The sequence below is a fragment of the Trichomycterus rosablanca genome, chromosome 6 (genome assembly GCF_030014385.1).
Source record: "Trichomycterus rosablanca isolate fTriRos1 chromosome 6, fTriRos1.hap1, whole genome shotgun sequence".
Lineage (NCBI taxonomy): Eukaryota > Metazoa > Chordata > Actinopteri > Siluriformes > Trichomycteridae > Trichomycterus > Trichomycterus rosablanca.
In genome coordinates this window covers 30,665,771-30,688,434 of record NC_085993.1, presented here as the reverse complement: position 1 = coordinate 30,688,434, position 22,664 = coordinate 30,665,771, and the positions used below count along the sequence as shown (strand labels likewise).

The following is a 22,664-nucleotide window of genomic DNA, read 5'->3' as shown; positions in this document are numbered from 1 at the left end:
CATTTTCTTCCCATTTTCCTCCCGATTCAGCGCACTCAATTTTGTCTTACGCTGCTGAGAGATACCAGATTGCATCCAAGGAGAGCATGTCACTGTACCCGCCTCTTCCGACACGTGCACAGCGCTCCTCTTCTCGCCCCTGCTTTTTGCACAGGCATCTCTTCTGCCAATCAGGGTCCTTACACAGCACCCACTCACCCACACACACACATAGTCCGGCCCCCACCCTGCAGATACGGTGGCCAATTATGCCCGCCAGATGACGCCCAGCCGACCGGTAGCAACTGGTGTGCTGGTGTGCTAGCAGAATGTCCCGCTGCGCCACCTGGGCGCCACAACATCTTAATTAATACTGGCCCATTCGGCAAGTTTATATTTTTAACATTTCGTTTTTCAGATGGATCAACTGGCAGGAAAATGTCATCGAATTATAGATAATACTTTATATGGCATTACAAATTGTCCCAAATTCATTGGGATTTCTGTAAAAAAAAATTCTGTTTTATTTATGCATTTTCTCCCATTTTCTCCCAATTTAGTGTAGTCAATTTGTCTTCCACTGCTGGGGGATCCCTGATTGCAGTCAAGGTGGGTATATTGCTCCTCACGCCTCCTCCGACCTGCACGCAGTCCTTAGCGGAACCCTTTTTCATCTATGCACTCTGCAAAGGCGCCTCTCTATCTTCTAATCAGGGTCCTTACACAGCGTTTGAAGACCCCACCCACATAGTCCAGTCATCCCACCATAGCAAAGTCGTGTCTGCTGCAGGCACTGCCAATTACGCCCGCTAAATGGTGCCCAGCTGACCAATGGCAACGCCGAGTTTTAAACCGAGGAGTTCAGAATCTCTGCGCTGGTGGGCTAGAGGAATATCACGCTGCACCACCTGGGTGCCTATTCCATAAACTTCTAAGGGACATTTACAAACTGTCCTAAATTAATTGGGGCTTCATTGATTTATGTAAATGTTTGTTGTTTGACTGAATAATTGATAACATGCTTCTTATTGTGTTTTTTTCTGCCACTATTTTGTACAGGAACATATATACAATTGTAGAACAGTGTCACCCATAATCCTGTTGCTTTTGGTTTATTGAAGACCCTTATAATTTGTTTATTTTTGGATTATAACAAATTAAATGTTGGCATAAAGTGACAGTTTTGGAATTATTATTTTTACAGAAGCAGGTGACCACCTTTAAATAAATAAAACCAGTTCTATTTATATGAACACATAAGGTTTTATACTATGGTCAATCAGTAGTGAAGAACTGATAATTACTAATCTTAGCTGCTATTTAAAAAAAAAAAAAAAAAAAAAAAAAAAAAAAAAAAATATATATATATATATATATATATATATATATACATACTGTATATACAGTATATATATATATATATATATATATATATATATATATATATATATATATATATATATATATATATATATATATAAAATAAAAATTCCCATATTTGACAGTGTTTTTTGACATGTGTGTTCCTGCTATTCAGGAATTGAATAATAGTATGACTTCCAATACATATAGAATTTGTTAAGTGTGTTTAAATCTTTACTTTTGATGTAGCTTTAGTAAGAAGGCCTAGCAATATTCTCTCATCCTTCATCTGGATATTTCACACTTTAGCTAATCTAGAGGTAGTTTAAAAAAACTTTACAGCAAATTGCATTAATTATCTGTACATGAATGTAAACATTCTTTAAGCAGAAAAGCTCAAGCCAAATGGAAGCAAAAATTTTACTCAATGCTTAATTGTCAAAGCAATGCAAACCTTATTGACCTGACTTACCAAAAATACAATCAGTCCCCGATGCCTGTTTTGCAAAGTGGGAAATCTATCCTTAGTCTTAAATCTAATCTAAATCAATACAGCAAAGAATTACCACCACTAATCCATTTTATAAATGATGCATTGGATTAATACAATGCATCCTACCTATCCTATAATCATCACACAGTGTATCATCTTATTAAGTTCATTATTTCATATATTTCATACACAACATGGCCAACATGGTCTTTCTAGAAGAGTGAGGGCTGTTATGGCAATATGTGCAATATGGTATGATGTGATGATTTGGAATCCACATACTTTTGGCCATTTTCTTTTTCATTCCTTAGTATATTATTCGTTTTCCTATGATTATTTCAGATACACAGCAACAAATCTAAATTTCATATTTAGATATTTAATGAGCCCATAGATCTGCTTTCTCTCTGGCATATAATGTGTATAATGAAACACCATGGACCATATATTTATAATTAGTTTTAGCTTGAGCTAAAATTAACAAATCTAATCGAATTCCCCAAATAAAGATATTAAGAAATACATTTTCTTTGTGGGTTAGATGAAACTGTAGCCTGGATATGAGTGTGTTTACATCTCACCTGATCAGACCACTGCATATACACTGATCAGGCATAACATTATGACCACCTTCCTAATATTGTGTTGGTCCCCCTTTTGCTGACAAAACAGCCCTGACCTGTTGAGGCATGGAGTCTGACACCTTTCTATCAGAACCAGCATTACCTTCTTCAGCAATATGAGCTACAGTAGCTCGTCTGTTGGATTGGACCACACGGGCCAGCCTTCGCTCCCAACGTGCATCAGTGAGCCTTGGCCGCCCATGACCCTGTCGCCGGTTTACCACTGTTCCTTCCTTGGACCACTTTTGATAGATACTGACCACTGCAGACCGGGAACACCCCACAAGAGCTGCAGTTTTGGAGATGCTCTGACCAAGTCGTCTAGCCATCACAATTTGGCCCTTGTCAAACGCTCAAATCCTTATGTTTGCCCATTTTTCTTGCTTCTAACACATCAACTTTGATGATAAAATGTTTACTTGCTGCAGTAATATATCCCACCCACTAACAGGTGCCGTGATGAAGAGATAATCAGTGTTATTCACTGCACCTGTCAGTGGTCATAATGTTGTGCCTGGTCGGTGTATTATTTAACATAAGACAACATTGCATGTAAAAATATCAATCTGAAGCTCTTCTCTAAGGTCAAAGTTCTAGTTGTAGGTCAAAGTCTACAAATACTTGTAAGGGAAATGTAGGTCATCTCAGTCTTAAGATTTTAATGATTTCTTTAACTGTTTAACTGTTATTTTTCTGACTGAACATACTGTGTACACTTTACAGAAGAACCTTCCCCAATGTCATTTACAAATCCAATTTCAAAGATGAAAGTTAGGAAAATGCTAACAAAAGCAGAAAGTAGGTATTTGTTCAGGCATTTCATTAAACTGTATCAATGAAGACCATGGACTGATGAGCAGTTGAAGTGTTATATTAAGCCAGAATGGGGAAAAATCACTTTAACAACTACAACAATTAGTTACTCAGGTGGCACGGCAGTACACTGAACTAGCCCACTAATGCTAGAATCCAGAGTTTGAATACCCAGTGGTGCTATTGGCGAGTTGGGTGTCTATGTACAGACATGATAGACTGTGTCTGAGAGGGGGGATGGTCAAGGCCCCGCAATGGATTGACGTCCTGCTCAAAGTGTTTAATAAAGAACTACAACAACTGGCGTACTCAATTTTTAAACAATTAGACAATGTAGGTAAAAGGAAAGTGATGTAACTGTGTTAAGCATGCAATGTGTCCCATCTTTTTTAAAATGTGTTGCAGCCATCAAATTTAGAAAAACCTGTTAGTAGAAATATTAAATAATTTGTCTAGGTACTGGAATAAAACAACACAGGTAAAAAAAAAAGATTTGTTGCGAATCAGTTCTGTTTGTTTTATTTTAACTGAGACTTTGTGATTGACTACAGATAGCGAATTCAGCAGGTGAACAAGGCTGGTTTAAATGCACTTATTACAATGTGCATTATTGCAAGATTCCAAGGATGGGAAAAACACCAAACTGTTTCCGCATCCTAAGAAGAAACTTATGTCTAGTTCACACGACACGATTGTTGCCATGATTTTCGCTCGCTGACTGATGCTAGATTTGCCGGCTTGGGAGCAACTCGGTGTTCGCTCGGCGATCGAAACTTGGATCTCGATCGCAATGTGCGAACTGCTCAACAACTCGATCCGAGCGGCTCGCCAAGCACTCGGCAACCGAAGCAATATTTCTAGCTTGTTACATATCTAGATCTGAGTTGCCTGACTGGCAATGGGTACTATGGTAAACAGCCAATGAGAATGCAAGATATGGGGTGAGAGGAAATGCAGGGGAGGAGTTGTAAAAAAGGACAGGGGCATAATATAGTTTATACATCGGCACACACAAGTTTTACAGTATTTATGACCTTATCATTCTCTACAAAACACCAACTTTGCATTGCAAAAAATATTTATTAACCCCCAACTCACTATAGAACAATCCATAATGTTCGCGTAGCCAAATCCTCTCTGATTCATTGATTTTTTTTTCTCCTTGATTTTACGCTGCACATCAACGCACAAATTTGATCGCTCGCTACTTGCTGACGTGCATTTTTGGACGTGGTATCATTAAACCTCTCGTCACTTTTCACGTTCGTTTTCGTGACAAAACGTAGTTTGGGAGACTAGAGAAGCTCGTCTGCGATTCCAGTTGGTGATAGATTGTGTAGTGTGAAACCCCCTATCGCAGATCAGCCATGTAGTGTGAAAGCCACACCGACTTGAAAGACTCCCGATTACAAGAGATCCAGTTGTGTAGTGTGAACTGTACAGCAACCTGACGACTTGGAAAATCGTGTAGTGTGAACTTGGCATTAGGGAACTTGTTCAGATTTTAAGGGGAAATGAACAACCGCCACCACCACCAAAAAAAAAAAAAAAACAGGTCTGCTTTAAACAGAAGCAGCTAGAACATGAAAGTCATTTTCCATAGTCAAGTAACACGAACATTTTTGAAAGTTTTATCCCCAAAGCTCAGTTTTTCTTTGTGTTTTTTTCTTGGCAAAGAGACCAGTGTTATAGATACCTTTGAACTAGCCCTATTTATATGGACGTAGCGAATAATTACTACATTCCAGTAAATCTGGTCATATTTTAGAAAAACTAATAAAACGATAACACTATTTTTAAATATTTAATTTCAATGATTCAGTCACAGAAATAAAAGAAATGGTGAAATAATTAAAATCCCAAGACTGACATGGTATACATGTTACTTACCACTGTGTGTAAACTTTGAAATATTTGATTACAAGACCTTGCAATGTGTGAAAGTGAAAGCTCTGAGTTTAAATCCCAGAACCACCAAACCATTAATTGCTTGAATACACTATCAGACCAACAGTAAGTGGACACCCTTCCAAATAACCAACAGGTGTTTCGGCCACACCCACTGCTAACAGGCATAAAAATTTAATGATATGCTTTCAAGGTCAATAATGGTCAAGTGGCATGCACAGAGTCCTGACCTTTGAGGTGAACTGGATTGTCAATCATGACAAATGCTCTTTTGGCTAAATGGGCACAAATTTTCACAAAGAAACTATAAAATCTTGTGAAAAGCCATCACAAAGGAATGAAGACTATTACACATCAAAGAAACAGGGGGCAACTCCATATAAGTAATCGGATGTTCAACAAGCTCATGGTCAGGTGCCCACATACATTTGGCCATATAGTGTAGATGCAACAAAGCTGCTATAAGTAACTATAGCATAAACAGTTAATACAAAGAATGGAAGTACAATTCAGAAGATATTGAGCTGGAAGGCTTTTTTAAAAAGTGCTCTGAAGCTTTGGATCCTGAATTACAATAGTATGGCACAAAAAAGCAACACAATTAATTCAATATTTGGCACTAGCATTTACATTCTGATAAAGATTTCTGCATAATTTACCATAGTATAAAGCAAAACAATTGTCTCACCTAAAACAAGCCTCATAAATATATATAAAGGAATTCAACTGGTACTTTAAAACCAATTCAATATTTTGCAGGTAATCTGTTTTTATACCCAGATTTATCCAGGCTAATAAAAATAATCATATTAAAAATAAGTAGCTATATTTACTGCATATTTTGTCCCCTGACCTAATGTACAATCAAATCTAATCAGTGATAAAACGTTATTGGAAAAGTGCACTAGCTTTATGAATACTGGACTGAGCTCTGGCTAAGCCGCTAGCTTTGCATTAAAATAGAAACACATGGAAGACATAAAATTCAATTCACAACTAAACACACATAATATTATTAAATAAACAACATCTCTGTGGAATATAATCTATACAACCATTACATTTGCAGCAAGTGCAATAAAGAAAATACATAAATAGTTTCACTTTTTGTGATTATTTCATAAATAATAAATTTAAATTTTAAATATATTAAATAGCTAAAATCATGTAATATTTCAATACTTCTCCAGTTTATAAATAGGGAAGAGGTAGGGCAGAGACACACTGGGCGATATATGGACCTTACAATTGGCTGCCAACCAATCATAAAAAAAGCCAAAAAAAAGGGGGGCGGGGGAACTGGAACACAGAGTGTAATAAAAAAAAGCAGGGTTGGACATTCCAATTAAAATAAATAAATAAATAAATAAACATAATAAACTAAGAAAATTAAACCGTAAGAAAATGCAAGGAACTAAAATTCGAAGGAAAGAAATTCAGGACAAAGCAAACATTAAAAAAAAAAAAATTTAACAGATAAAAATGACAAAAAAAATGAAAGAAGGAAAAATAAGAAAAAAAGAAACCCAAAAAATTAATATTGAAAAAAAAAATACAATAAAATATACAATTAAAAAATACAATAAAAATAAAATAAAATATAAAGAAAAACCAAAACAAATAAATAATAAAATAAATACAAAATAACAATTAAATAATGTACGAAAGAACAAAACTAATAAGAATAAATATGACAAAAATAAAAACAAACACAACAAAAAGAAAGAAAGAAAAAAACAGGGGAAAAAAAGTTGAAGCAGACAAAATAAAGTAAATACATGCAGCTACAAAAGATCAAAACAATGTCCGAACCTGGACAAAAAAAAATCTGAAAGTAAACAGAAGATAAACGATAAGAAAACAAATTAAGCAACAGATAGAAATAGGTAAAGAAATATCAAGCAGGTAAGACAGAAAAGGACAAATCAAGGACTACAAAGTAAGAAATGCTTAATTAAAGGGTAGGTAGAGGAAAAAAGGGGCTGGTAAGTTTTAGGGTATGTGTTGGGGTGCGTGCCGGGATGCGTATCAGCACTCAGCCGCAGCGCAGTTTAGCCAGCAGGTAGGCGACGGTGAGGAAGAGCCAGACGACGAGCAGGTTGGGACTGAGAGCGAGCAGAGGCAGCGAATACAGCAGACTTGGTTCAAGCCTCAACTCCCTCACCGGCAACACACCACTCAGGTTCTTCTGCGTCACACTCTCACGAGTGCCAATGCTGCAGGGTGGAGGGGCGTAGTCGCATGTTCACGGGTACAAGAAGTTTTGGAAGGGGTATAGTCGCCAATGACGCCAATGATCGACAATGACAAAATTTGAAGATAACAAATATGAAGGAAGAAATGGATCAAACAGAAGTTTTACAAATCAAGACAAGAAAACATAAAATGACAAAATTTGGCGCAAACAACAGAAAACCAAACGCAACAAACAGAAGATAGAGAGAAAAAGACAGGAGAGAAAAAGTGAAGAAGAGGACATTTCAAAAGTGTAAACCAAGAACGATGCTCTTCTTCATCAGTGTATAAACGTCTTGGACATGAAGATAGCAGCAGCATTTCTTGTACATGATTTTATCAGCTCTGGGTCGTGCAGCTTTAGCATGCAGCAGGCACTGTTCCACATTCCCAAAAACATCCCTTTATTTAGTCAATGCACTGGCAGAATCATGTCATGTGATCCATTCACCAAAAAGTGCAGCTACAGAGCCACCAAGGGAGTGTTTAAAGCTATGGACTGTGTGTAGGTTGATTTTCCTCATGCAAACCCCCACATAATTACCAGTTTATTCACACCAGTAATTGTCCAGCTTTATAACGTTCACACATGCAGTCTTTATATGATCGGATATTGCAGTAGCCTTTACTGTGCATACAGTGGTGTTCAAAAAAATAGCAGTCCAACACCATTAACCTGATAAATCACTGTTTGTAGTAGAAGTGATATTTCTGCATAGCAAAAAATTTACTTGAAAGTGTAGTAGAGTAATGAAAACAAAACAAACCCAACCATTAGGACATGCATGCCGCTCATTCTGAGTAATCGAAGCATTGATTGAAAGGGGGTTGTTCAAAATAATAGCAGTGAGGAGTTCAATTGGTGAAGTCATTAATTATGCAGAAGAACGGGTGTCAATTTTGGCCCTTATTTAAGGTAGGAGGGTGGCAAATGTTGCACAGGTTGGTCATAGCGCATTTCCTTCTGAAATACTGGGTAAAATGGGTTGTTCCATGCATTGTTCTGATGAACAGCGTATTTTGATTAAAAAGTTGATTGTAGAGGGAAAAACATACAGAGAAGTGCAGCAAATGATAGGCTGCTCATCTAAAATGATCTCAAATGCCTTGAAGTGACGACCAAAACCTGAAAGATGCAGAAGGAAGTGTGGAACTACTGTTCAAAAGGATCGAAGAATAGCCAGAATGGCAAAGGTTCAGCCAGTGATCACCTCCAGAAAGATCAAGGAACATCTGAAGTTACCAGTGAGTACAGAAGATGATTAAGTGAAGCCAATTTACCAGCAAGAACTCTTTGCAAAGTCCCGTTGTTATGAAAAATACACGTCCTGAATGGGTTAACATTTGCCAAGGAACACATTGACTGGTCCAAAGAGAAACGGCTCAACATTTTGTGGACTGGTGAAAGCAAAATTGTTCTTTTTGGGTCTAGTGGCCGTAGACAGTATGTCAGACGACCCCTGAGCACTGAATTCAAGCCCAAGTTCACTGTGAAGACAGTAAAGCATGGTGGTACAAAATGATGATATGGGGATGTTTTTTATACCATGGTGTTACGTCTATTTATCTCATACGAGGGATCATGGATCAGTTTAAATATATCAGAACACTTGAGGAGATCATGTTGCCCTATGTCGAAAAAGAAATGTCCTTAAAATGGGTGTTTCAACATGACAATGACCCAAAACATCTTGGTTACAGACAAACAAGATTGAGGTAATAGAGTGGCCAGCACAATCCCCTGACTTCAATCCCATAGAGAACTTGTGGGCTGATATCTGAAACATGTTTTTTTGAGGCAAAACCCAAAATTGCAGAAGAACTGTGGAACGTAGTCTGATCATCCTGGACTGGAATACCTGTTCAGAGGTGCCAGAAGTTGGTCGACTCCATGCAACACAGATCTTAGAAACAATTGTTTTATTAAATATTAGTTCAGTAATTTAAAGTAAAGTGAAACCTCAAACATTTTTTCATGTTATAGATAATTTTTTTTAGTTTTTTTAAGAAAAATGCTGGCACTGCTATTTTTTTGAACAACCTAATATTCATTTTTCTTAATTTTCTGTAAAGGATGAACGCAAACTGGCTAAATTTTAATAATGTTTTGATTTAGAATTGAAAGTGGAGTATTTTCAGTGCATTTGCATTTATGGAAATAAAAGTTATTATAATGATTTTGTGCTTTATTCGGTTTTTTTGAAATCACTGCTATTTTTTTGAACACTACTGTACCTGTTTTTAAGTCTCAATAGTCCTGGGTTACAGTACGCTTAGTCTGAGAAAGGGAAGGCTGGATGGAAAGTCACCTTAACACTAAAACAGCGACTCCTACTGTTTGTAGGGCAGTTGTAGCCTAGCGGTTAAGGTACTGGACTAGTAATTAAAAGGTCGCTGGTTCAAGCCCCACCGCTGTCAAGTTGCCACTGTTGGGCCCCTTAAGCAAGGCCCTTAACCCTTAATTGCTTAGATGATATACTGTCACAGTACTGTAAGTCGCTTTGGATTAAAGCGTATGCTAAATGGCAAAAATGTAAATGTTTGGACATAGCAATGGCATGAGAGTCGAAGGGGGAGTTGTGTTGGGCCAGGTTAAGGTCACCAAAGTTCCATCACCTTCTTGCGCATTAGAGGTAGCCTTTATCCATCCAATAAGAATTTTATGCCCGCCCACAGAAATCCCAGTAGAAATACAGTCTATAAATATCTACAAGGAGGACACATGATTAAAATGTAGGGGGTTTCCCGCACGGCCAGCCTGTTGTTGTAATGTGTTGTTGTGATTTTGCAGGTACTTGTTTGTATAATGTGAATCTTTATAGTGTGTACTATTACTTTTGATTTATGTAACTTGCTACTGATGCCCTATCTATCTATCTATCTATCTATCTATCTATCTATCTATCTATCTATCTATCTATCCATCTATCCATCTATCCATCTATCCATCTATCCATCCATCCATCCATCCATCCATCCATCCATCCATCCATCCGTTGTGATTATGCAGGTACTTGTTTGTGAATCTTTATAGTGTGTACTATTACTTTTGATTTATGTAACTTGCTACTGATGCCTTATCCATCCATCCATCCATACATACATACATACAGTGTATCACAAAAGTGAGTACACCCCTCACATTTCTGCAGATATTTAAGTATATCTTTTCATGGGACAACACTGACAAAATGACACTTTGACACAATGAAAAGTAGTCTGTGTGCAGCTTATATAACAGTGTAAATTTATTCTTCCCTCAAAATAACTCAATATACAGCCATTAATGTCTAAACCACCGGCAACAAAAGCGAGTACACCCCTTAGTGAAAGTTCCTGAAGTGTCAATATTTTGTGTGGCCACCATTATTTCCCAGAACTGCCTTAACTCTCCTGGGCATGGAGTTTACCAGAGCTTCACAGGTTGCCACTGGAATGCTTTTCCACTCCTCCATGACGACATCACGGAGCTGGCGGATATTCGAGACTTTGCGCTCCTCCACCTTCCGCTTGAGGATGCCCCAAAGATGTTCTATTGGGTTTAGGTCTGGAGACATGCTTGGCCAGTCCATCACCTTTACCCTCAGCTTCTTCAATAAAGCAGTGGTCGTCTTAGAGGTGTGTTTGGGGTCATTATCATGCTGGAACACTGCCCTGCGACCCAGTTTCCGGAGGGAGGGGATCATGCTCTGCTCAGTATTTCACAGTACATATTGGAGTTCATGTGTCCCTCAATGAAATGTAACTCCCCAACACCTGCTGCACTCATGCAGCCCCAGACCATGGCATTCCCACCACCATGCTTGACTGTAGGCATGACACACTTATCTTTGTACTCCTCACCTGATTGCCGCCACACATGCTTGAGACCATCTGAACCAAACAAATTAATCTTGGTCTCATCAGACCATAGGACATGGTTCCAGTAATCCATGTCCTTTGTTGACATGTCTTCAGCAAACTGTTTGTGGGCTTTCTTGTGTAGAGACTTCAGAAGAGGCTTCCTTCTGGGGTGACAGCCATGCAGACCAATTTGATGTAGTGTGCGGCGTATGGTCTGAGCACTGACAGGCTGACCCCCCACCTTTTCAATCTCTGCAGCAATGCTGACAGCACTCCTGCGCCTATCTTTCAAAGACAGCAGTTGGATGTGACGCTGAGCACGTGCACTCAGCTTCTTTGGACGACCAACGCGAGGTCTGTTCTGAGTGGACCCTGCTCTTTTAAAACGCTGGATGATCTTGGCCACTGTGCTGCAGCTCAGTTTCAGGGTGTTGGCAATCTTATTGTAGCCTTGGCTATCTAAATGTAGCGCAACAATTCGTCTTTTAAGATCCTCAGAGAGTTCTTTGCCATTAGGTGCCATGTTGGAACTTTCAGTGACCAGTATGAGAGAGTGTGAGAGCTGTACTACTAAATTGAACACACCTGCTCCCTATGCACACCTGAGACCTAGTAACACTAACAAATCACATGACATTTTGGAGGGAAAATGACAAGCAGTGCTCAATTTGGACATTTAGGGGTGTAGTCTCTTAGGGGTGTACTCACTTTTGTTGCCGGTGGTTTAGACATTAATGGCTGTATATTGAGTTATTTTGAGGGAAGAATAAATTTACACTGTTATGTAAGCTGCACACAGACTACTTTTCATTGTGTCAAAGTGTCATTTTGTCAGTGTTGTCCCATGAAAAGATATACTTAAATATCTGCAGAAATGTGAGGGGTGTACTGACTTTTGTGATACACTGTACATAGTCAAGTGATGGAAGTGTTTAGCTACGATTCAGAAACCATACTGTTTGGTCCCTTATTAAATGCTTCCAGTAATTCCTGCCATGTTAAGAATCTGTTTTTTTTTCTAGCAGTGTAAAATGTAGTAGCAGAATCTGCAAGTACACATTGTATTTTAGTCCCTGTCACATTAACAGTTGACCATTTGTTACGTCCACCCCATAACAGGGGTATAAAACCTATTATCTATTTTTTAATGCTTCCAACTTTGTGCAACACTTTAGGGAACACTGTTTCAGCATGCACAAAGCAATGTCCATATGGATATGGATTGACATGTTAGGTATGGAGCAACTTCAGGGGCCTGCACAAAGTATAGACCTTGGCCCAATTAAACACATTCAGGATGAATGGGAATGTCACACATTCAACCCCAGTGCCTGACCCCACAAATACTGTTTAGACTAAATGGGCACAAACACAGACTCCAAAATATAGATAGAATTCAGAGAAAAACATTCCCAGATGAATGGAGCTTGTTTTAGTTGCAATAAGGAGCAGTATGTTAAAGATCATCATCAGGTGTCCACATATCTTTGGCTGTATATATATATCTGCTTTTGCTCTACCCAGCAGTTCACTTCTAAGTGAGTTCACACACAACCCAACAAGTTATGTGTAAACTACTGGAATAAAAAGTGCATGTGTGAAAGTGGTGACATATCCAAGTAGGCACAAGTGCTTTATGTGCAAAACCTATGCACTTAGTGAGTCTACAAAGCTAATATTGCAAAACAGTCCCTTATCTTGTCTCCTCTCTCTGAAATCAATAATAATGTAGGAATTTGGTTAATACCAGTGCATGTCACCCTTCTACACTTCAGAAAGGAAACAAGAAAGGAATACATGGTTGCGTTGAGAATAAAGATAAAGCCATTCCACTTATTCGGCTAAGCGTATGGTTTTATCAGTTCAGCCAGCACAGCATGAGAGAGCAGCAAGAGAGAAGGAATTGAAAGGAAGTTGGGATGGCTGGTGGAGATGCTAGCAATAACAAACAACAGCAGCTGAAAAAAAATAATTTGCAAAATGCATGTGAATGTAGTGCTGCAGGACTACAAGAGAGTATAAACTGTAGGGTGACAAGTTATCTATTCAGAAGGAAACACACAGCAAGATCTGAAACTCTGAGTCCACTACCAACAACTGTCTGTATGTCAATTGTTAGATTCTATTTACCTTCAATTGTAACACAGGTTACAAAGATGCACAACAGAAATGCTTTTACCCTTTTGGTGAGTCAGGCCTTGAGATTTTCCCACAGCCACTGGTGGCCAGAGTCCAACACAGCATAACTGACTCTGCATTCTAAATATGATTGATTTATTCTATGTCCTGATGACCTTGTATGAGCAAAGGTTTATAAAAGGTTTAAAAACAGAGGAAGCACTGCTAGCATATACAGAAAACATAAATAAAAATTAAAATAAAAATCTAATAATATTACATTTGCATGAGGCACAGGATGAGCAGAGGGACTTAAGCAACTAGTCAATGTCAACCTTATGTACCCTATTTGAAGACAACAGGTTGAAATATTGTCAGTTTACTCTCATGAATGAGCCTTTACTGCACAATGTTCTGTTAGTTCAATATAGTCACGATTGTGAAAGGTGAATTGTATGGTTTATTTTTTTGTATTATTTTATCAAATCTATTAATATATATATATATAATTTTTTATAGGGGGTTCAATATGTTTATATACACTGATCAGTCATAACATTACCACCTCCTTGTTTCTATACTCACTGTCCATTTTATTTTGACAATGACATGGTGGTGGTGTGTTAGTGTTTGTTGAGCTGGTGTGAGTGGATCAGACACAGCAGCGCTGCTGGAGTTTTTAAATACCGTGTCCACTCACTGTCCACTCTATTAGACACTCCTACCTAGTTGGTCCACCTTGTAGATGTAAAGTCAGAGACGATCGCTCATCTGTTGCTGCTGTTTGAGTTGGTCATCTTCTAGACCTTCATGAGTGGTCACAAGACGCAGCCTATGGGGCGCTGTTGGCTGGTTGGTGGACTATTCTCAGTCCAGCAGTGACAAAGAGGTGTTTAAAAACTCCAGCACAATACACACTAACACACCACCATGTCAGTGTCACTGCAGTGCTGAGAACCATCCACCACCTAAATAATACCTGCTCTGTGGTGGTCCTTTGGGGGTCCTGACCATTGAAGAACAGCATGAAATGGGGCTAACAAAGCATGTAGAGAAAGATGGACTACAGTCAGTAATTGTAGAACTACAAAGTGCTTCTATATGCAGAATATGCTATATGCTTTGTAGAACTACAAAGTGCTTCTATATCTATAAGAACAAAGGACAAAATCAGGGCCATCCTGGATAATCCTTCTCACCCTCTCAATGAGGAACTATGGCGGCTGGGTAGTTCTTTTAGTCATAGACTAATTCCACCAAAATGCAAGACGGAGCGCTTCAGACGTTCTTTTGTGCCAACCGCCATCAGACTGCATAACAATAGCAGAATACACAGACTGTCCTCACACTAATGAGCCAGCTTTCCCCATACAATAACTCAAGATCTCCCCCTACCCTTTTGCCCAGCACTGGACTCTGTTTCATTATTTACACATATGTATATATTAGAATATATAGTGTTTGTATTATATTGTAGTAATTGCCATACTGATGTATAATAGTAATTGCATTGCATAGCAAATTTCTTTCCTTATTTTTTCTTTTTTATTCTATTTTTATTTACTCTACTTACTGTACTTACACTGAACTGGAGCTGCTGTTATCACTCGAATTTCCCCCATGGGGATCAATAAAGGAATCTTATCTTATCTTATCTATGGTAAGTGGAGCTGATAAAATGGACAGTGAGTGTAGAAACAAGGAGGTGGTTTTAATGTTATGGGTGATCAGTGTATATATATAAGATAAGATACTGAACCCCCATAGAAAATTATCATTTATAACTTTTCTACAGAGCTAGATTTTACCTGAAATGATTCAGCAAATAACAAAGAAAATGCTGTATTTTTAGTAGCAGGATATTTTGTTAATACTGCCTGGTTTCACTTATTAAACCCCTACATTATATTGCTCTTAAAACCTACTGCTAATATTCATGAGCTAAAGTTGGGTTACAACATGATTTAACCACTGGGAACTCCACCAATCACCAAAATCACCATGCTTAAATTGCTTCAGCTGTGACGTGTTATATAAACACTACCAAGAGATTCAAGTGTTCAAGGTGTGTTACAACCATGGTGAAAACTAAGAAGCTGTCACAAAAGCTAAAAGATCATTTAATTGCACTACAAGGGCAATAGATGTTTACACCTTTCACTCATAACAGTTGGGATGGTCTTTGGCACAGACACGTTTCCACTGTTTTATGGTCCATCTGATATGTGGCTATATTTATCACAGTAGCATGATGGTTTCTCATCTCAAATAATCACATTAAATTCTAGCTCTAAATAATAGCACACTATTTACAGCAGGTGGCAATATAAGTAATAAAATAAATAAAAAACGTAGGATTTTAGACTTTTTTTTATACAATTAGTTTCATACACCTGCTAGCAGTGGGTGTGGCTAAAACACTGTAACTTAATAAATATTAGGTCAGTGTATAAACCCTAGTTATGGTCCATGGTCATCAATTTTTGCATCAGCTAACATTATTGTTTTGGTGGTTGGTAATGGACTCACATGTTTCAATTCTACTGTATACAGCCTCCTGTAGTGACCAATAAAAGCCAAAGCCTTTTTGCTATGGTTAGACACTATGCTGACATCCTACCTGCGCATGCAGTCGAGGGCCTGTGTGAAAACCTGCGGTGCCATGCCGTGTTCGTGCTGCAGGATGAGACACTGTTCCAGTGTGATGGACATGGCCGTTCGGTCCTTAGCACTCTTACAGCTGGTAAAACGTACACCGTTCAGCCGTCGGCAGATCTGTATAGGAGAAGAAGGGGGTGTTATTATTACAGTATGTAGAAAAGGTTTGCAGAGTGAATCTTGTGTAAAGTGATAAAGTTTTTTATTTTTATTTTTTTATTTTTTTTCCCTCACTTTTTCCCCCCAATTTTCTCCCCTAATCTAGTCGTGTCCAATCACCCCGAATTGCGTCCTCAATACTGATTCGACCCTTCACCGCTGACTGAGGACGCCTCTCAACTGACATACGCCCCATCGGGCACGTACAGTCAGTACAGACTGCATTTTTCACCTGCACGAGTCGAGTTCATACACCAACGGGCACTGTGTACGGAGGGCCACACCCCCATCAGCATTACTCCTCAGCCCGGTGCAGGCGCCATCAGTCAGCCAGCAGGGGCCGCAGTTGCACCAGTTATGAGGACCTATGATCAGACTTTTTACCCCTAACCCTATGAACAAAAGCCAATCGTTGTTCATGCAGCCACCCAGCCCAGTCAGGAGGCAGAGCTGAGATTCGATACGATGTATTCGAAACCCCAAATCTGGTGTGCTAGCGTACTTTACCGCTGCACCACCTGAGCGGCTGTACAGTGCTAAATGCTAAACATGCACATAATAAACAGCAAAATTAACAATGTAAACATATATGTAAATATGTGATGTAAAACCTGTAAATAAATATAAAAATTGGTGTACTGCACTACTGGGCTATTCAGTATTCATACCCTTTGCTGTGGCACTCCAAACTGTGGTCAGGTGCATCCTTTTTGCTTCAGGAACCACAATTTATACATCCAAGGCAAATATTAGGGCAAAGACACAAAACATATCCAAGGCTTTAAGTTACAGTGGCCTCAAGAATTTTTTAATTGAAGAAGCTTGTTACAACATCAAACCTTCCTACATTTGGCCTAAATGTGACCAAGCAAAAAGGGTCTTAGTCAGAGAGGTAAGAAAGTAAGAAGAGCTCCTAAAGTCTTGCAGAGATACGAGGTACTACTGAACAGACAACCAACCAACCAACCAACCAAATCTGGACACTGTGTGGTGAAAAACAGCACAACACTGTGTGGTGTAAATGTAAGGTAAGATAAGCCTGCATCCATTGTGACATATTTACCTCAGCAGCCTGCCACAGAATGTCCACATTTTTGTTTTTCCTGGCTTGGACATTCTGACCAAGGAAGCGCAAGAGTTCTGGTAGACACGTCTGACTACGGGAACGAGGAAGACCTGGGATGAGCAGCGAGACAGACAGAACATTGTCAACAGATATCCCACAAGGCGGCACTTAGTGAGTTATAGGCAGTAATATTAATTTATAACATAACGTTTTGCTATCAGCGGTAATGTGATACTGGTTTGTAAAAGTATAACACAGGGAGGGAATGTGCTGACTCACAATCATCTGGTAAAACCTCCTTAAACTGCTCGTAGTAGGAATTCAGTCGAGACAGGCTTTCAATGTTTATGATCTCCTGCAGAGACGTATCCCCAAACCTGCACACACAATGGGTTTGAGTTATCTTTTATTTCTGAATAGTAATACAACAAATATTACAACCAATAATACTTCAATGATTATCACTACTAATAATTATCATAATACTAGCAATGTCACCTCAAAGCAAGAAGGTCCTGGGTTTGATCCCCAGGTTGGGCGGTCTGGGTCCTTTCTGTGTGGAGTTTGCATGTTGTCCCCGTGTCTGAGTGGGTTTCCTCCGGGTGCTCCGGTATCCTCCCACAGTCCAAAGACATGCAAGTGAGGTGAACTGGAGATACTAAATTGTACATGACTGTGTTCGATATAACCTTGTGAACTGAGTAACCTTGTGTAATGAGTGACTACCGTTTCTGTCATGGATGCAACCAAAGAGTGTGGAACATGACATTAAAGTCCTAATAAAAAACAAACAAAATCATCATAATACAATGATAAAACAAAGGAACAGCATCAACCATAGATTGTTTAATAGATTGCTGTTGATGTTTGTAATGTCTACAGTTGGCATGGGTTAAAACATGCAAAAAAAAAAAAAGCAAAACAACACACTATAAGGATTTCAGGTGTGTCAGCCACACCCTGACTAATACTTTTAGAAGGATCTTCTGAGAGACTGAGAGAGAGCTTATAGTCCGGATTTAGCGCCATCTGATTTTCACCTTTTTGGACCGCTCAAAGAAGCTTTAAGGGAAAGATGTTCATGTGATGATGATGTGAAAGCAGCGGTGCATCAGTGGCTACACGCTCAACCAAAAACATTTTTTGCTGATGGCATTAAAATGTTGGTACGACGCTGGGAAAAATGCATCAGAAGGTGACTATGTAGAGAAGAGATGTCATTTGTTTTTGAAATTCTTAATAAGTAGAGTTTAAAAAGTGTGGAAACTTTTTGAAGAACCCTCATAGTACAAAATCATTTATTTACAATCAATAATATGTTTCCAACTTTGTGAACTGGCCTTCATCTGTTCCAGTGTGACTGCACAAAGCAAGAGCCACAAATTTATAGTTTGGTGTGGAGAGACTTCAATGACTTGCATTGAGCTGTGACCCCCTTACCACAATCAAAATGACTGGATTAAAATTGTAACATCAAAGCCAAGCCTTCTTGGCTAACATCAGTGACCGACCTGACAAATTTAGGCTTTCTTGAATTGTATTTTTGGATAATGGTTTACATAAATACAATAAATCAGTACTGTTGAATTAGTGACAAGTCTTGGGACAGAAAAGACTTGTTGATTACCAATAAGGCTGCATAAAATAAACAATACTTTCTAACACAGTACTTTAAAACACTTTTTGGCCTCTGACTATGACTTCAAGTTAAAAAAACCTCCTCTGTTATGATGTACTTGCATTATTTGCTCCTAAAGTGTAAGAAATTCACAGTTATGAAAATAAAATAATAATATTAAGGCAGATCAGACCAGGATATAAAATGTTTTAGTGGGTAAAAGAGGGTCGAGAGCATTTGTAGGCACTGATGTTGGACCAGAAGGCCTGGCTTGCAATTGACATTGCAAATCATCCCAAAGTGAGCTTAGGGCTCCTGTAGACCACTGGAGTTCCTTTACATCAACCTAATTAAACCCTGTCTTTATGACCATCACTTTATGCACAGGGACAAAGTCATGCCAGAACAGGAAAGAACCTTCCCCAAACTGTTGCCACAAAGTTAAGTTGCCACAGTGTTAAGTGTTTATTCAAAACATTAAAATAAAAGTTTAGTAATATAAGTATTGCTACAGGCAGTTGTAGAGTAGCGGTTAAGGTACTGGACTAGTAAGTAGAAGGTCGCTGGTTCAAACCCCACCACTGCAAGGTTGCCACTGTTAGACCCTTGAGCAAGGCCCTTAACCCTTAATTGCTTGGACTGTAAGTCGCTTTGAATAAAAGCATCTGCTAAATGCTGAAAATGTAAATGTAAATCACTCACTTCTCGGCTAGCGTTTGCTGCTCATTGATGCCGACGTTGAAGTGGACGGGCTGAACACGTAACAGCATGCCGTTTTGAATCTCACGCGGCAAAGCGTCAAACATGCTCCCCGGCAATGGGATGCGCACGTTAAAACCATCGCGGTTCCCTGTAATCACGGGTAGCATGTCCGGCGAGGACATCGAGATGGCTTGAGTCACCTTAAACGTCACGTTCCTCAGGTCCATGATGCCCACACTCATGTCCTCAAGCATGGCTAGCTCCTCTCCTACAACACACATGAATACATACAGTCATGGACAAAAAATGCTGCATTCCTTCAGAAAAATACTAATGCTTTGGTATTTGGTATACATAATTTCTCAGATATAATAACTGTTTACCATAGGTGCTTAGGAGACTCTCAAACTGAGCCAGCAGTCCAATGGTGTAGAGTTGCCTCAGGAAGCCGTCATCACGGAGGCAGTTCCTCAGTTTGATGATAAATCCACATATAAGAGCAGTAAGCTTGAGAAATATGAAAAAGGACATGGAAAGAAGGTATTATCTAACTCACAATCTGCAACAAAATTTAAAACACAATGCAGCTATGTGCCAAAATGTCACGGGAAAACTTCAGTCTTGCCTGTAGTTTAATCCACAACGTATGCAAAATAGCTCAGAAAATAGCAGCAGCATACTTCTTAACATCAGGAACAGGTGAATGCAGTCAATACAGTAATATCCTTGGAGAAAACCTCCTCCAGAGAGTACACAAAAAGTCAGACTGGGGCGACAGTTTACATTTCAACATAACAATGACCCAAAGCATACAGCAAAAACAACAATTTCAAAACACAACCTGCACTGCTGAACAGCTGAGGTGTTATATCAGGCCACACCTGGGCATTGTACAGTGATTTCCAAAAAGAATGTCCAACAATAACAAAGGACTGCAAAACAACAAATAAGGTAATTACGCCAATCTATTCTGTACGTCTGTATTTAGATGCCTGACCAGACAGTAGCACTGCTGGGGATTCGAACACTGGATCCCAGCTTTATTAGGCTGGTGTCATTTAGTGCTGCACCACCCGAGTGCCTTCAAGCATTAATCAAGAACAATCCCCTTTTCACTACTGGTGTTTAATATAGAACATTCAATATATCTGTCTTGAAATGTGTTGCTGCAGTAAAATACAGAATAAGTGTATATAATGGATTCAGAAAGTATTCAGACCCCTTGACTTTTTGCACTCTTTATGTTGTGGATTTGATCCTGAGTGTGTAGAATTGCCAATCTACACTTAATCACCCATAATAATGATGTAAAACAAGTTTTTCATTATTAATAAAAATAAAAAATGGAAATCTCTTATTCAATAAAGAATTCAGACCTATTGCTGTGGCACTATTCTTAAGGTGTGTGTACAACATTTGAAAAATACCTGGGTCTGTAATTTACATATACCTGCCCCCAAATGACCAGTCATGAAATCCAAGAAACTGTCTCTGGACCGTGGCAATGCATCGATCATGTATTCTCAGAACCACTGTAGCCAAATTGGACATTCTGACAAGAAGGGCCTTGCTCCGGAAAGTTAAAAAGAACCCAGTGGTCACTACAAAAACCCCAAAAGTCCTGTGCAGAGAATGTAGAACCTGTTGGACAGACAACCATCCACGGAGAGACCTAAAGATGGTAGTTATCAGACACTCAACACCCCATCTGACAAGGCTTGAGAGAATGTGCATTGAATAATGGGATAAACTGCCTAAATCCCTGTGTGTAAAGAAATATATTAAAGAAGAGTTGCAGCTATAATTGCTGCCAAAGGTGCTATTAATACTGTTGTAAGTAAGATTCCAGCATTTGATGCTTAAATAAATATACTCCATAATTATGGGTAATTAAAAATAAACTGATTGGGTAAAAAGTTGTAATAAATTCCATTCAAAATCAAATCCACAACACAATAAACTTTGGAAACAAACAAGGGGCCTGAATATTCACACCCACACACACACTTGCACATGCACACACATACACACACGACCACATACACACACAACCAACAGTCTTGTTCCCTGAACTCTGACAACTTTAATCTATACAACTACTTAGTGACTGTATTACTTCCATCTTTGCACAATATTGCATTTTTGCACCTTACACTTTTATATCTCTGCTGATATAAAAACCCTACTCACTGCTAACTGTTTTTTTTACCTCACCTACCATTTACTCAGTACCATGTACTGTCTCTAGTCTAGTCCCCCTTAATTCCATTAAATTAGAAATATCTTCTGTATTTATTTATTTCATTTATAGATTTTATGCATTTTTCTCCCATTTTCTCCCAATTTAGTGTAGCCAATTTATCTTCCGCTGCTGGGGATCCCCGATTTTTTTGCGGTTGACGAGGGTATATTGCTGCTCACGCCGCCACCGACCCACGCACAGCCCTTAACAGAACCCTTTTCCACCCATGCACTCTGCACAGGCACCTCTCTATCTGCTAATCAGCGTTTGAAGACCCCGTCCACACATTCCAGTCGTCCCTACCTGCAGGCACTGCCAATAATGCCCACTTGATGGCACCCAGCCGACCAGTGGCAACGTCGAGTTTCGAACCGAGGAGTTCAGAATCTCGGCGCTGGTGTGCTAGCGGAATATCCCTGAGTGCGCGTCTTCTATATTTATTGTAGATTGTAGTATCGATTGATTGTACTGTGTATATTGTATTGTTTTGCACATGTGTTCTGTGTTGCACCCTGATCCTGGGGGAATGTTGTTTCGTTTCAATATGTACTTGCATATAGCTATAGCTAAAATGACAATAAAGCCTCTTATGAACTTACTGAATCTACAGCAAGTTATGTTTAGTTGAAACATTTGTCATCCTTGTTTTCTTTTTTAATTTAGGCCAAAAATGATTAGCAAATTATTTCTATTTTATTTTTTTCCTTGATTTTACCCCAATCGAATTATTTCCAATTCCTGATTGTGATTCTGCTGCCACTTGCACAACCCCGATCTGATCAAGGAGAGCTGGATCACCATACTTCTCTTCTGACACGTATAAACTGTGACCACTTATCATCACC

The 22,664-nt window shown here is 38.9% G+C and overlaps 1 protein-coding gene across 6 annotated transcripts in view; it reads right to left on the bottom strand.

Moving 5' to 3' along the window:
- The window catches only part of inpp4ab (inositol polyphosphate-4-phosphatase type I Ab), a 135,021-nt gene that overhangs the window by 4,997 nt on the left and 107,360 nt on the right, over positions 1–22,664 (bottom strand). For all 6 annotated transcript variants that reach the window (XR_010013161.1, XM_062997662.1, XM_062997664.1 and 3 more), the window contains 5 exons: positions 19,961–20,084; positions 19,578–19,845; positions 17,537–17,634; positions 17,255–17,367; positions 15,995–16,149 (listed from right to left, as the gene is read on the bottom strand). Coding sequence is in view for 5 of the 6 variants with exons in the window: in XM_062997662.1 (XP_062853732.1) it covers positions 15,995–16,149; positions 17,255–17,367; positions 17,537–17,634; positions 19,578–19,845; positions 19,961–20,084 (758 nt within the window). In the remaining variant the exon portion in view is untranslated. The remainder of the gene's footprint in view (positions 1–15,994; positions 16,150–17,254; positions 17,368–17,536; positions 17,635–19,577; positions 19,846–19,960; positions 20,085–22,664) is intronic.